Source organism: Coenobita brevimanus, chromosome 60, assembly GCF_032717465.1.
Source record: "Coenobita brevimanus isolate Jiangsu-jjx chromosome 60, ASM3271746v2, whole genome shotgun sequence".
Lineage (NCBI taxonomy): Eukaryota > Metazoa > Arthropoda > Malacostraca > Decapoda > Coenobitidae > Coenobita > Coenobita brevimanus.
This window is the reverse complement of record NC_137013.1, coordinates 39,441,123-39,458,082: the sequence shown is the minus strand read 5'-3', so window position 1 is coordinate 39,458,082 and position 16,960 is coordinate 39,441,123. Positions and strand designations below refer to the sequence as shown.

Sequence of the window (16,960 nt, the reverse complement as noted above, 5' to 3'; positions counted from 1 at the left end):
CCCAGCACTAGTATTGTAAGCAACCCTGCTTGCCCGTTTGAGAGGAGTAGAGTACTGTATACAGTACTGTGAACTTCCTTCTGGGATTATTATTCCAAAAGAGATAAAACAGCAGTGCTATAAGTCTTAGTACTTTATGTTGTACTGTAATAGGAAAGAAAATAAGCTTGATGTACATGGGGATTAAATATCAGAAGCATCATTTACCAGTTGGTGTTTGATTTTATATTAATTAAAGGTGGTAGAAAAGTTTGCAAACAATTCAGGTTGAGTGGTGAAAAATGTGTAAAGTAATAGAAAATCCTAATTTCATTTGAATTATACATCATTTGAGAAGAAAATAAGACAAATTCACTACTGAGCAGTGAGGTAGAAGTTTAAGTGGCTTTAATGGGGAAATGATAGTAGATATAATTTTTCCTGTATCTTGCATATAAGAACAGCAGTATTTTTGAAGACTAGATGAAATGAAGCCAGCAGCAGTTGGATTAAGCACATTTTTACTCTAGGTTGTATTTTATGTAGCAGTGGAGACTTCAGAGAACATTTTCCTCTGTAATTTGTTATGCATATGACAAGTTAACATTCTGTTGTATGTTATTGATATCATCTTTATATCAGTTGGTATCGGTAACATACAGGAGGATATTAAGGTGTAATCTGCGTAATAAATTGCTAAGGAAGAGGTATTATGAAATCTCCAAAAGCTGCCTAGAGTATAACCCTATGTGCTGCAAGGAAATTATGGGGTCTACAGAGTTATTTTCCTCCTGCCACACAAAGATGGAAGAAGGGGTGGAGGTGGGGGTGGTGGCAGGTCCACCGCCCCCTGCTCGCCGTTCTCCTGTGTCACCTCTCTTTCCTGAGGGTCGGCCCCCTGACCAGATAGATGACAAAGTAAGCTCAGCCTCCCATGCATGCCACTCCTCGCCCCATCCTTCCCAAGGCCAGCTTGTTTGTCTTTCAACCTTTGTCCTCAGTGCCCTCCCTTGCTTTGCTTTTGTCATGTTCATTTCAACCACTTGTACCATTTCTGCTGCAGTCAGTCCTCATAGTAAGCCACCATTTTTATTTTTTTTTACTATTTTATTTATTTTTTATGTACTGTACTGTATTCATTCATTTACTTTTGCTGTTAAGTATGCAGCAAATTAGCTCTGGAATATTTGTCTGTTAAAATGTCATTAACGACCTTTAAGAATGATTTGTCAGTTGCTCCTAAATTACAGCATGTGTTGGAATGAACTGGTTTTAGTGAATTGTTGAAAGAATTGGCACCATTGAAGACAAAAATCAGCCAGTATTATTATAAGGTGTGCTCTGTATAATTATAATGCTCTTCTTGCACTCAGTTGGATGATTCTCATGTTTTTTGGGATGGCTCAGTCAGCATCATCAGTATCTAACCCGCATCATTTATTCATTTCCTACACCCAGTGCCTCATTCACACCCACACCAGCAGATTGAGCCATTCCTGCAACACATATAGTACCATTAGGTGAGTTTCAGTAGAACTTCATTTATGGACCACCCTATGCCTGTATACAGTATTTAAACACATCCTAGACATCATAATGAGGACTGTACATTCAACCAATCCTTCATATATTTCATTGTTTTTATGTTCTTGTTTACTGTTTGTTCATCAGTAATTTGCAGAAACATTGGCACATAAAGTTTCATTGATACATAGGTTGCTCATTTGTTAGTTCCCCAATTTACAGCACCAGAGGGACACTTTCATGTGATGGCACCAATATACTGTGGCTGGGTGGCTCAACTTCTTGTTGTACAAATATCCCTCAGCTCCCTCCCTACCCCTTGAAAGGAGGATGGTGGAATGCAGAAAGTCAGCTTTAGCGAGCAGTTCTTTGGGTTTACATTCAGATGAATCAGGGTTACTGCTACTACTACTACTACTACTACTACTACTACTACTACTACCACCACTACTACTACCACCACTACTACTACTGCTACTGTTACTACTACTACTACTACTATTTTTAGAACTCATCTGCAACTGATAACAAGGACTTTCTTTAATCCCTTTCCTGCCTAGTTCAATCATTGCCAGTCCAGTCTTTGTACACTATTCAGCCTGGGTTTGTGTCTGCAGTGGCTTTCATGAACATAATCTTGTTCAGGTGGGACACTGTACTGCTTCCCTCCTAGCAGTTTGCCTTGATTTTAAACCATACTGATTCTTGTATGGTTTTGTGTATCTGTTTAATACTGACATAGTTTGTATCTGCTCTATACAAGAGAATTATAAAGGTTTAATATGTAAAATAAGTGATTGAGGAAGGAGTTTATGAAATACAAATCAAATAAATCAAATAGAAATACAACTCACAGTTCACTATACCTCAGTCTTCTTTACTTGAACATGATTTGCCACAGTTGTATAGGTGGTCTTTGTTCTGTGTCAGGGGTGTGTTCCATGATACAGGTATTACAATTTTATCAATACATTGGTGCTGTCAGTTTGGGAACTACACTGTTTTTACTCTAGCTTGGACCAGATTTTCATCCTGGTGCATCTTATTCCACATACCTCACTTGTGGAAGAAGACAATGCTATGGCTCTATACTCTTTCCATAGCACTTCTTCATTACTAGCATCATATTTTAGTATTAATCCATTGTTACTCTTTGGGTGACTCTACACTGAGTGACAAGCCAAATGGTTCCCTGTACACCAGGAAACCATATACTGTGCTGGGTGGTAACCAGGCTTTGACTTTTGGTGGTTTAGTGGGTAATTACGGTGCTTCATCTGGATCGAGCCTGTGTAGGTTTATATCCAAGGGTGGTTGGGTTTTTTTGTTCACGTAATGCCACTCAGGGATGCATGAGGCTGGTTACTCTCATCTTCAATGTCAGGACCAACTTGCCTAGCCCTGGGCATCTGTGCTTCTCATGGGGCAACACAGGATTAGATGATGTATGTATGATATTACAGCTCAGCGTTCAAGATGGAAGGATGGTAATTTTAGGCCAAGTTAGAGTAACAAAAAGTATAGCAAATCAGCTTTATAGGTATCGGTGAAACATTTAAGTGGTAATATTTCTATAAGTTACTTGGAAATTTACAGGGGAAAAAAAATAAAAAAGATGGCATATATAAAGACTTAACCTACTGTCATTTGCCATAACTTACTGAAACCCAAATCACCGCAACATGACCTAAGTTGCCCCTGATTTGCGAGGTGACCTGGTGTATCTTATCTGAATGTGGAGCTGATGCAGTTTATCTCATGTCTACCAGTATGACAAAACATCTCTTGTGCTACTAACAGTGTGTGGTGTACTAATATTTTTATTTTTGGCTCAGTTTAGTATTGTCTCATAACAGGCAATAGTGGCTTATATTACTTTGCTGCCTCTTCAAATGTCTGATGTTGGTTATTGTATTGGCTCATCAAGTTGGTTTATGTTACACTTGGCTGTAGAGCGCAGGAAATTATAGGTGATTGTGCAGACTGAATTGCTGCATTGCTGTGAGTTATACATTCAAACTACTGCACAGTATAACAGTTGTAGCTGCACCCATGCCTTTTCCACACTCAAGCTACCATGTTGCAAGACCTCTTCATGTCAGCAGATGCATATTTCAACAAAACTACAACATAGTGCTATAGTTTCAGTACACTGCAACAGGTACAGTATTATTTGTTGTACTAAGAAATACCAAAATGATTTTACAAGGTATTTTAGTGGTAGGATGCCCCTGTAAGTGTGATAGCCTTGCTGTATACCTAGGATCAGTCCACAAATGATGACTAAGCAAATGTCACCGGGGGAATATGTTGGTTGTAATGGAGTGTGATAACCCATCTTCAGAGTCTCACACCTCCTAGGGGGGTAATATTAGATTTGCTAGTATAGGTTTTATTTTTTTAAGTACTAGTTCTTAAATCTGACAAACAAATGAGAGAATATGTCTTTGTTAAAGTGGCTAACACTGTAACATGTAAACTGGAGATGATACTTGGTATATTAGATAATGCCTGCTGGACTTATTCATTTCATAACAAATAGTGCTCAGTTTGCTGTATATTGTAAATATATGTTGTTCCTATGCTTCTAGCATTGTACTAGCTTGGAATCTTGCACTTCAGGGGTTTTTGGTATGTTGAGTTTTATTAAAGATAGTAGAGTAGTATGGTTTATTTTCTATTAAACAGTGAACTCACTGAATCTAATACTGATTTTTGTTACTGTAAATGCTTCATTCTTATTGCAACATGACAACCCAAACCTAAAATTGCATGGCAGTAGGCATTATGATAAACTGAATGGGCTTGAGACTGACTCCAGATGTACTGTACAGTCAGGGACAAAAGCTCACCTGCTACTCCACTGTGTCCACTTCACACGTATGGTATTCGTTTAACTTTGTTCCCTGATGCATCATATCAAAGCATCATATATGGGCAGAGAAATGTACCAAGCCTTTCCCAGTTTTAGGTACATTAGCCAGCAGAGGAAAGTGAGAAGTATATGGCAGACTTTTTACCCTGACTGTCCTTGCACCTGTACTGAAAACTCCTCAGTTCATTCTCATGCCAAACATTTTCCTTGCTTCACAAACCAGGCACTCTTTTGTTTCCAGTTTTGCCATTGCCTACAGTATGATCATTCAGAGGAGCAGCAGAAGCTTCTTTGAGATACACCAGAATTGCAACATGAAATTTTCCATCTGTCGCTGTTCCCCACAAGCTTCACTTAAATTCCCCATCATTCTTACTTTGACCTTTATCTTAACCCTGTCCATATATTATGTTTTATGTGAACTGCTGTACCCACTCAGGCATCAATGTCTTAGCACTCAGCTCACAACCATCATTAAAAATTTACCAAATATTTCAGTTTTCGTACCACACCATGCATATGTATTTATAAGAGTTACCGTTATCCCTCCCAGTTTACCTTCACATTAATTTTTCATTATCCATAATTTTCATAAATATTTTGCAGCCATTCTAAATGGTTTTTCTGCTTCCTGCTGTATTGCAGATATTTGGTCAACACATCTGCCGCTCTAGAAACCACCATGTTCATAATGCACCAGATTTTCAGATGCAAAGTTTTTGCAGGCATTTCATCCTTTGAGACACTAAACAAAGGATTTCATAGATCCTTTGAGCCAGTAAATGGAGTATTTTACATTGAAACCTGCCATATTAAATTGAAGTTAGGGTGTGTCAGGGAGTAATAAGAAAAAAGTAATCCTGTCACACATCTGACCTCATAAAGTATATTCCAATGTAGCATACTGTTAGACAATAGTTTGTCAAGAGCAGGTGTAGTTTTTGTTCTCTGTTCTTTCAAGACTCAGTACATCTGCTTACCCAATTGTGTGTCCCCCCCCCCCTTTTTTTTTAATCCTCTCTACAAAAAAGCTGTCTCTGATTTATTGTTATGTATAACTTTACTGCACAGGATTTTTACATATTTGTGATGCCTTTTGTTGAACAGTATTCTGCCTGTTGTATATATTTGCTGTTGTGTAATTTTATGTTCAGTTAGATTGATACATATGATGTGATGCCAGTCACATACTGTATTTTTGTATATTTCCAGCTACAGTAGCCAAGTTTGAGGCCCTTACATTTAAGGGGGTAGTGTGGGTCTGCCTGCCAAGTGTTACCATTACTGTATGCTGTATTGCCATTGAATGGTTACTGCCATTGTTAATGATGAATTGGATAGTAAGGCATCAGAGTGTATGAAATAATTGTTTTCATTGCATAGCATCTGCAGTGTATCATTAATATATTGTTGAGTAATATTTATATTGTTGAAAGTACAGTTTTGATATTCATATGCATTTTCAGTTGTGTTTGGTTTTATATTTTCAAGTTTTTTCTCTAATGAAAATCATTATCATTATCTATTTTCTTTTTTTTCAGAAGTCTTTAAATTTTTCTTGGTGACTGTGATGATTGCACAATCACTTTCTTTCCATTTATTCAGATTTCGTACTCTTACCTTTACAATATGCAAAGTAAATTACTGTATGCTATGTGCTGGTTATACCTTTCTTTCTTTGTTCAGTCTCCTGTTAATTGCCTAGTAGTCCATAAACTTATTTTTTTCTTTTAAATCATGAATTTCTTTACATTTTTTCACTGGTTTTCTGTATACCCAGTCTGTCTTGCAAAGCACTTGCTGTTCTGATGTTTGCCTTTCAGCTATTCATATCTTGCAAGTGTTTCTTTATCTGTTCTTTTCATTGAAAACAAAGTTAACTGTAGCTGCACAATATTGTTTTTGTCTAAAATGTTTTTAATTCCAGCTGAGTCCTACTGAATCCTGCCGTCCTAAAGCAGTTGTAACATTTGGTCATGCCACTTAATCCCTTCAATGCAATGATGTCATTTTATATATATGTACTGTATATATCTATATCTATCTGTCTATCTATATGTATAGAGAGAGAGAGAGAGAGAGAGAGAGAGAGAGAGACAAGGATTGTGGAAAGTATTAAGAATATATGGAGTTGGGAAGTTGCTGAATGCTGTGAAGAGTACGTATGAGGGTGCTAAGGCTGCAGTGCGCATGGATAGTGAACTGAGTGAGTTTTTCTATTTGAAGGTTGGGTTGAGACAGGGATGTGTTATGTCTCCATGGTTGTTCAATCTGTATATGGATAGGGTTATAAAAGAGATACAAGGTAGGGCAGTGAATGTTGGAGAGGCCCTAATGAGAGAGGGCAGTGTTTGGAAACTCCCTGTACTGTTATTTGCAGATGATACTGTGTTGATAAGTGAAGACGAAGGGGAGCTGCAAGGCTTGGTGGATGGGTTTGGGAGAGTGTGTAAGAAACGGAATCTAAAGGTGAATGTAGGGAAGAGTAAAGTTGTGGTCTTTGAGAGAGGTGAAGTCAGTGAATGTACAGTGAGGTTGGATGCTGAGGAAATGGAAAATGTGCGTACGTTTAAGTACTTGGGTAGTGTGTAGAGTAAGGATGGAAGTTTGAAGGGTGAAGTGCTTGAAAGGGTACAACAAGGAAGAAAGGCTGCTGGTTCCTTGAAGGCAGTGATAAGAAACAGGGAAGTGAGCATGGAAGTGATAAAGTTATTACATTACAGTACAGTATTGTGGTACCAACTCTGACATATGGAAGTGAAGCTTGGACGTTGTTGGAGGGACACAAGTCAAGAGTGAGAGCAGTGGAAATGGGTTATTTGAGAGGAGCATGTGGAGTCATATGAAGAGACAGACTGACAAATGAGGATGTGAAGGAACGTTGTGGTGTGTATGTGAATGTGAGAGGAAGCGTTAGGAGAAACACATTGAGGTGGTTTGGCCATGTGGAGAGGATGGAGAGGGAGAGACTGATGAGGAGAGTGTATGTGAGTGAGGTGGAGGAGAGAGAGGGAGAGGAAGGCCAAGGATGAGATGGAGAGATGGAGTGGAGAGGTATATGAGAGAGGGGTATTTGAATTGGGAGCAGGGCAAGTGAAATGGCAGGGGACAGGGTGATGTGGAGGTGATATGTTTATGGCCACCGCATACAGTATAAGTGATTAAGGCGTCTGGCAATGTATGTGTGTGTGTGTGTGTGTGTGTGCACGTGCATGCATGCGTGTGTGTGTGTGTGTGTGTGTGTGTGTGTGTGTGTGTGTGTGTGTGTGTGTGTGTGTGTATGTATGTATGTGTATGCAGGCATACTGCAGTTTATCGATGTAATTGGTTAGGTAAAACCTCATCGTTAGGTGGGGTATCCTGTATCGGAGTTCTTTTAACATGTAATGTGGAGCATTTATCAGCCTTGGGTTTCCCCCCAAACCAAGCCCAAAACCCACCCAAATGAGCCCAAAAACAAGTTTAAAGCCAGTCTAAATGGCCTGACAGTTGTCAAGGAAGCTAAACTAAACCTTACATCTATAAATAACTCACTGAAACCAACAAATAAAATCTGAAAATCATCAAATATAAGTCTGGAAAAAATCAAGCTTAGTAAACTGTACCCCAAAATACCAATGTTTACCCCACCAGTGGCTAAAACACATTAATCAAAGTCTATGAACAGTTTATAAATCAACCTAAACACACAGTTTAAGTCTAAGATGTCATTAAAATCAGTAAAAAAAATCAAAACCCATCATTAAATTGGGGTTTGGTCATCGTTAGGCGGGGTGTGGTGGTATTTCTACCCCCATCATTAAGCCGGGATATCGCATCTTGGTGTATCGTTTATTGAGGTATTACTGTGTATGTATATATATATATATATATATATATATACCAGTTCAGTATGGTGATGTCTTTTGTGTTTTATCCATGCTACCATAATTAGATTTCACTCAGTTGAGGAGAGACTTTGTTGTGAAAATTAGCAACAGCCTACATTAACCCCCTGTGTTATAAGGGTCATCTTCTCACATGAATGAAATTATCTGGCACATCCAAGAATAAAGTGTAGAGATAGGTCTGTGTACTGAGAGGACCAACATAACCCCATTACCGTATCATGGTTGAGTGTGCAACCAGTAATTAAAAGTGAATTAATGTGCAGCTTTGAAAAATAGTCACAGATGATGATGTATAACTCAGCCACAAGCATTTATTTTCCCCAGTCATTTGTTTCTGCCTGTCAAATTCTTCATCCTTGTATTATTTTTTACATCGTTCTTAAGCTTCCAGTGTATTAAAAGCATTGCCTTTTGTACCTTCATCATCTTCATTTTGACTAAGTTTATTGCCGGTTATTCCCCAAGCCAAGAAGATACCCATTTGTTATATTTTCGTTTAACTTACATACTCTGTTTTGTTTATCTCCTTCACTACTCCTAGCCTATAAGGTATTATGTGTACTGTTAACCTCTTCAGTCTGATGGTACATTTTGTATGCTCTATTATTCTTGCTGTCTGCAGATGATTTAATTCTGTTTAGAAGAGATTTTAAAATTAGAGGGTCTAGGTATTGCCGTCATTAATTCCTTGAATAAAACTGTTTGGAGGTAGCAGGAATAAACTAAAGCAGTGCATTATCCTAATGAAGGGGTTAACATTTTTAGGGACAGATTGAGCAAAATCAGAGTTCAGTTACCTTTGCAGCTCTTTCATCCTTTCTTTATAGGCTTTTATCTGTATTTCTTACTGACCCTTCCTAACTCTGTACCACTATTCATTTGTCCAGTTCAGTCTGTTTATCACTCCCTCCTGTCCATGTTTATGCCAATATTTTTCTTTGTCTATCTAACCTGTTTGATCTACATCAAACTTCATCCTCGCCATTCTATATCTTTCAGTATACTGTATTTCTTTGTCCTTCTATCCAGTTTGCCATCAGTTCATTTCTGGACAAAGTGGATGACATCAAGGTGCTTCTTCACATGCATTCCTTCACATACGACTTCCACCTTCGAGCGGTGTGTGCATATGTGGCAGACCGGCAGCTTCTCTTTGCCCCTGGGTATCACCTGTCTTCCTGCCTTTCGGACTTCATCAAGTATTACAAGAAGGGACCCAACTTTGCTAGGAACCTTATATATTCAGGTACTGCTGCATTTGATTTCATCATTAGAGACATATATACTGTACTTAGGTATGACTGTATTTGATTTCATCCATAGAGACCACACCAAATAACCATAGAATGCTGTTTACCCTGAGAGACAGGAACAGGCCTAGCCAGTAGCATGAGGACAGTAAACATTTCCAAGTGGTGTTCTTTTTAATTGTTTGCGATCAGATGCAGTTCATAATGCTTTTCTACCTGAAGTTACAGAACATTATTTTAATTGGTATATTGGTTTTTGTTCAAGAACATGATGATATCTAGGGTTGGTGGCGGTACTGTCAAAGACGAGGGAGAGTGGCCATGTGCAGTTTGCCACAAGGGCGTGGGAAGTAATTCCATCTTGTGCGGTGTGTGTGATAAATGGGTGCATAAGAGATGTAGTGGTATCAGAGGTAGACTGCGAGATAATGCTGATTTTATGTGTACGGCATGCCGGGGTGAGCAGGTGGAGATCGTCAGACGTGAAAGGATTGAACTTGCTGGTGAATCTCTTGAGTGTGTGGAAGAGTTTTGTTATTTGGGAGACATGTTGTGTGCTGGAGGTGGGGCTGGAGCTAGCTCTGTGGCTAGGGTGAGAAGTGGTTGGAAGAAGTTCAGGGAGCTCTTGCCTCTCCTGACATTGAGAGGACTCTTCCTACGTGCTAAGGGGTCTTTGTATGCAGCATGTGTTAGGAGTGTAATGCTGTATGGCAGTGAGACCTGGGCAGTGGAGGAGGAAGACATTCGCCGGCTCAGACGTACAGAAATGACAATGATTAGGTGGATGTGCAGTGCGTCCCTGCATCCAAGGCCTGGAGGGGCTGGGTTTACAATGGAAGAGTTGAGAGGTAGGATGGGACTGGAGTGTATTGGTGTTGTGATGAGGAGAGGTAGATTGAGTTGGTTTGGACATGTGGAGAGGATGGAGGATGATAATTGGGTGAGGAAGGTGAGAAGTGTTAATATTGGGGGTGGGGTTATGAGGGGTAGACCAAGAAAGACATGGGACGAGGTCATTAAGTGTGACCTTAGGGTTAAGGGACTGAACAGGGAGGCTGCAATGGATCGTGCAGCATGGAGAGCCGCCATTAGGTGACCAAGGCCAACACATGCAAGCATGTTGGAGCCTTTAAAAACGAAATGAAACGAAAACAGTCTGATGAAATGTCAGTGGAGCATGCTAGTTGGATACTTAGGAAAAAAAAAAAAAACCTTTGTGAGAGTGTGAAGAGAGCTCAGTTCAGGAGTTTCATAGCCATTAAGTATTGAAGAATCCTGCTTGCTTTTGAAAAAAAACTTAAAGTTGTAATGAATGTGTTTTGTGTTGTAGCAGAACCTCATTAAATGCAGCTGAGGGAAGTATTTACATTTTTTGGAACAGTACAGCATGCCATTTTGGTATGCAAAGCTACCCTATATAATTTAATAGTGTAATGAAAGATATGTCCGTTTTGACTGTCACATATTACATGTCCATACTCACATGTACATCTCTAACACAACTTTGATGCAGTGCCAGTGTTATTTCCACTACAGCAAGCTGTTAACTAATTACCTCATGCCTAGGTGCACTGACAGTTGAGGACACTGGGACACCTGGTGAGCAGCTGTACAACTACCTGCTGGCTCGTGAGAAGCACTACCGTATGAGGGTCCTCCGCATGACACCTGTTATGATTGACCCTTATGCTGAGATGGTTAGTTACCCTTTGGCCCCTAAACTGATGGAATTTCTCTCAGTTGAAATAAAATCATATGGTTGTAGCCTGAAGAAAAATTTCTAGGAGTACAAATAGCAGAGGAGAGGTTCCTCAAATAGTGTTTGAAAATTACAACTTCCAGGATATCTATCTATCTATTGCCAGACACCTCAATCCCGTTTGGGGTGGCCACAAACAAATCGCCTCCAAGTCGCCCTGTCCCCCGCCATTTCACTGCCCTGCTCCCAACTCACACCCCCCTCTCTCATATACCTCTCCACCCCATCCCTCCATCTCATCCTCGGCCTCCCCCTCCCTCTTCCCTTCTCCACCTCACTCACATACACTCTCTTCGTCAGTCTTTCACCCTCCATTCTCTCCACATGGCCAAACCACCTTAGTGTGTTCCTCATAACGCTTCCTATCACATCCACACCACAACGCTCCTTTATATCCTCATTCGTCAGCCTGTCTCTCCATGTGACTCCACAGGCTCCTCTTAAATAACTCATTTCCACTGCTCTCACTCTTGATTTGTGTCCTTCCAACAACATCCAAGCTTCACCTCCATACGTTAGAGTTGGTATCACAATACTTTCATGTAGTAACTTTTTCACTTCCATGCTCACGTCCCTGTTTTTTATCTTTGCTTTCAAAGAACCAGCAACCTTTCTTCCCTGCCAGGATATCTGTCAGTTAAACAAAATCTTCTGAAATTGACCTGAATAAAATGCATAAGTGTACTAACTGCCACCAAAGGTTAACCCGTTAAAACACAAGTTACCTTTTCCATTTATTCTTGCCATCTTCTGATAATGTTACTCTGCTTAGAATAGCCTCTTCAAATGGGAGGGATTAGATGTAGCCTTAAACCACTTTAGCAGAAGCACCATTCTTTATCCTTGTCATCATTATCCAGACCTCCTTTCCCACCCTAGGGTAGGGTGAGGAGTAGCGGTGTCCAGACAGCCAAAGTCTTCTCAATTCAATGGGCCATGCATCCATTCACTATCTTCTTCATCCATTCATCCATCATCCAATCCTATATTGCCCCATGAGGAGCGTAGGAGCCCGGGGCTAGGCAAGTTGATCCTGACAGATGAGTGACCAGCCTCACTCATCCCTGAGTGGCATTACGTGACCAATAAACCCCAACCACCTCTTGAATATAAACCTGCACAGGCTTAATCTGATTGGAGCGCCTTAATTACCCACTAAACCACCAGTTGCCATTATTTGGTTATGTAGTTACCACCTGGCACAGTAAATGGTTTTCTGGTGTACAGGAAACCATTTGGCTTGTCATTTAGTGTAGCGTCACCCGTAGACAGAAGGAAGAGGAAAGAATGAGGAAAGACAGAAGAGGGAGTGTAAAGTCATCCTTAGGCAGAAGGAAAGGGAAAGAATGAAGGAAAGAAAGACAGAAGAGGAAGGAAGGAAGAGAGGAAAGGGCAGACACCCAAAGCAGCACTACATTGAGTGAGTGGATGGTGAGCTCCTTCACCTACCACTCTAAAATAGCAGCAGAAATAAACTAAAAAGGAAGTTACCTGGATTCAAGGGTTATGTAAAATATGTAACACTATCTGTTGTAGTCTAGCTTGGGCTAAAATTGCCACCTCTCCATCATGATTACTGAACCGTAGCAAGAGATCAACACTAACATATGATGCTAGTCACAAAGAGGTGCTGTAGAAAGGATGTAAAGCTGTAGTATAACTATCTCATTCTGCCACTGAGCTATGTGAAGTATGATACAGAGGGGCAGAAAAATCTGGGCCAAGTTATGGTAAAAGGACTGTTATAATCATCAGAAAGTTAGACTACCCATAAACAGTAAGTCTTTGTTTTATTACAATTTTTTCTTTTTATACGTACAGTATATATCATTGGTATCATAAATTTTGGGAACTAGCAGATGAACTTTCTAAGCAGCCATCAAAATATAATGTGCTGTTCTTCTGTAATTTACTATGGACATTACTCCAAAAATAACTTAAAAATGGGAAAATACAATACAATACAGATTTACTAAGAATAACATAAAAATGGGAAAATACAATACAACAAGGACCTAATACAGTATACAGCCTTTGTAACTGCATTGCTTTTATGCTGACCTGACCTAGAATTATTATCTTTCCATCCTGAATGCTGAGTTGTAAAAGTACAGTAGATTAACACTGAAATATGGTGCTAGTCATGAAGAAGTAATATGGAAAGAATGTAGAACTGTGTCTTTTTTCCTCCATTGACCTGTGTGAAATAATCTATATCCATCCATTCATCCATCTTCCAATCCTACATTGCCCCATGAGGAGCGTAGGAGCCCGGGGCTAGGCAGTTGGTCCCGACATTTAAGATGAGAATCCATGAAAAGACAATAATCTGGGCCAGGTTAAAGTAAGGGTATAATACTGCTGGGATGGCTGGGTGGTCTTAAAGGAGTAGTAAACTGTTTATTTTTATTTTTTTACCTGATGGAACTGCGCCTGTCAAAACTGTAATACAAAATTTTGGTTGCATAAAATTCAGTGAGCCTTGGTAGTGAGACGGGAATGATTGTCCTTTGTTACTACTCACGTCAGACCTCCATTCTCACCACACATGGCCATTGGTTGAGTTTGAAAAGGGTTAGGAATCTTTGCCATGTTAAATACACTGTAGTGATGCTGATGATTTATGTGCAGATCCCTATGTATCGGGGGGATATTTTGGGGATATCATTTATATGGTAATTAGTTTCAGTACTCTTTGTTAGTCCCACTAATATGCCAAAAAAAACAAGTGTACTATTGCTAATTCTCCTACAGTATAAGTCAGAAATGTGCACCTAAATATCACACCAATGGTGTAATGTGGGAGAGAATATCATATCTCCTTTCATATACTGTTCATACCTTACTCATTCATCCCTCTCTCCTAATGTCTAATACTGTAAAATCAAATCTCTCCCATACTGTTACAAGCTAAAATTTGCTGTCAGTCACCTGCCAGCATTGTGTCGTGACTAGCACATTTCTCATTCGTTCTCAAACATCAGAAAATATTAATACTTCTCACATTCTTATGGTGTGTTGAAAATATCCTTCCCTCTTATAATTTTATGTTGTGTGCTGAGAATATCCTTCACTCTAATACACTTTTGTTGTGTTTTTCATCTATTATTTACATACCACAAGGGCATGGGATGTAATTCCATCTTGTGCAGTGTTTGTGATAAGTGGGTGCATAAGAGATGTAATGGTATTAAAGGCAGACTGCAAGATAATGCTGATTTTATGTGTGCAGCATGTTGAGGAGAGCAGATGGAGATTGTCATGTGTGAAAGGATTGAACTTGCTGGTGAGTCTCTTGAGTGTGTGGAAGAGTTTTGTTGTTTGGGTTTTGTTATTTTGTTATGTGCTGGAGGTGGGGCTGGAGCTAGCTCTGTGGCTAGGGTGAGAAGTGGTTGGAAGAAGTTCAGGGAGCTGTTGCCTCTCCTGACATTGGGAAAGGTCTCCTTACATGCTAAGGGATTTTTGTATGCAACATGTGTTAGGAGTATATTACTATATGGTAATGAAACCTGGGCAGTAAAGGAAGAGGATATTCGAGGCTCAAACATACAGAGATGACAATGATTTGGTGGATGTGCAGCGTGTCCCTGCATGCAAGGCCTAGGGGGGGCTGGGTTTACAATGGGAGAGTTGAGAGGTAGGATAGGATGGGACTGGAGTGTGTTGATGTTGTGATGAGGAGAGGTGGATTGAGGTGGTTTGCACATGCGGAGAGGATGGGGAATGATAATTGGGTGCAGAAAGTGAGAAGCATTAATATTGGGGATGGGGTTGCAAGGGGTAGACCGAAAAAGACGTGGAACGAAGTCCTTAAGTGTGACCTCAGGGTTAAGGGACTGAACAGGGAGGCTGCCATAGATTGAGCAGCAAGGAGAGCTGCCATTAGGTGACCAAGGCTGACGCATGCGTGTTGGAGCCTTCAAAAACGAAATGATACCAGTATTTCATTTAATATTTTCCATCACTGCAGATGGCAGGGAAATGTTGATGAACATTTGATTGTGTTAGTACATAGCCACTCTTCTTTTCTAGTACTGTATTAATTTCCCCCTCTTGTGTAGTACTATAACATTACATTTTCCTCCTCTTGCCCAGCACTACACAGAATTCATCCTGGTGCACACCAAAACCTGCCGTGTGCGCTATCGTGATGCCAATGACCAGTGTGTGTCAGACGAGTATGATGTGACTCTGTTAGTTTCACATGACACCTCCCCAGATACAGCACCACCTGCCACCTCCAGCTGTCTTGACCCACGGCCAAACATCCTCCACCTTAACTTCTATGTCATTCTCACCAGCACAAGGTGTGGTTTGTAGCCTTTATATAAAAAGTATGTTTCAGATGTTTGCTTTGGTAGTTTGCATAATTATATAGAGGTTATGTAGTAAGTTATTGTGAATAGCAAAAAATGCCTCAGCGAGATAGGTACTTGTAGTGAATATTGAAAGTAACAAATGTTTTTCATGTTCAGCACTGTAGGAGACAATCTCTTGATATGGCAGTAGAAGTTGAATGATGATGAATGAATGACATCTCTTATTGTATTGGCCTTTTAAGAACTATTTCATTTACATTGTCAGTCTTATTAACCCTTTCAGAATACATTGTTATACACTGTACATACCGCAGTACTGTACAGTGTTCATGATCCATTATTTTTCCTTTTCCATTATTGCAGAGAGATGTATCCCAACCGTATCCTAGAGAAGAAGATGGGAAAATTCCGCACCGTGTCTGTATCTCTTGCTCCGACCCTCGGCAAGCGGTGGACACCCTCTTCCACTCACACAGGTAAGGGTTTGGGACTGAGAGTGAGGAGACAAAAGTGAGTAAGGCTGTATTGGAAGTTGTATTAATAAAAGACAGAGTTGGACAAAATGTGAAAGATATACAATACTGTTTATATGGTAGTCAAGTGGGGTTGGTGGAGGATTAGTGCTCCTCCCTGTAAAACAATTAACTCTAAGCCCTTGGCCACCCCGTTTGGGATACATGGTGTCTGGCAATGAATGAATGAATGAATATTACATGTCACTTAATGATAGGGCTGCTTTGCTGCAAATCTTATAGTTAGTTGAATTGCCATTAAATAAACACATAAATTAGGAGACACTTTCAAGGGTCTGAAGCTTGACCTTGTGGGAATACTTTTACCCAACCCATGTCCACAAACCAACCTTGGTAAAGATCATAACCACCTAAAACGCCACATACTGCCACTGTAACTCATCGTAGGTAAATGTTAGTTGTATAACAATCGCAAGTGGTAGGTGGGGGCGCTCACCATCCACTCACTTGATGTAATGCTGCTTTGGGTGTCTGCCCTTTCCTCTCTTCCTTCCTCTTCTGTCCTTCTTTCCTTCATTCTTTCCTCTTCCTTCTGCCTATGGGTGACTACAGTTCCTCTTCTGTCTTTCTTTCCTTAACTCTTTCCTCCTCCCTTTGCGTGTGGGTGACTACACTGAGTGACAAGCTAAAAGGTTTCCTGTACACCTGGAAACCATTTACTGCGCTGGGTGGTAACCATGTAACCAGATTATGGCACCTAGTGATTTAGTGGGTAATTAAAGCGCTCCATTTGGATTGAGCCTGTGAAGGTTTATATCCAAGGAGTGGTTGGGATTCATTGCTCACATAATACTTCTCAGGGATGAGTGAGGCCGGTCACTCTCATCTTAA

At 40.1% G+C, this 16,960-nt stretch overlaps 1 protein-coding gene across 1 annotated transcript in view; it reads left to right on the top strand.

The window, feature by feature from the left end:
• The window catches only part of LOC145403388 (KICSTOR complex protein SZT2-like), a 214,005-nt gene that overhangs the window by 181,989 nt on the left and 15,056 nt on the right, over positions 1-16,960 (top strand). The window contains exons 72-76 of the mRNA XM_080275171.1: positions 784-897; positions 9,298-9,514; positions 11,085-11,215; positions 15,373-15,584; positions 15,960-16,072. Coding sequence (XP_080131297.1) covers positions 784-897; positions 9,298-9,514; positions 11,085-11,215; positions 15,373-15,584; positions 15,960-16,072 — 787 coding nt within the window. The remainder of the gene's footprint in view (positions 1-783; positions 898-9,297; positions 9,515-11,084; positions 11,216-15,372; positions 15,585-15,959; positions 16,073-16,960) is intronic.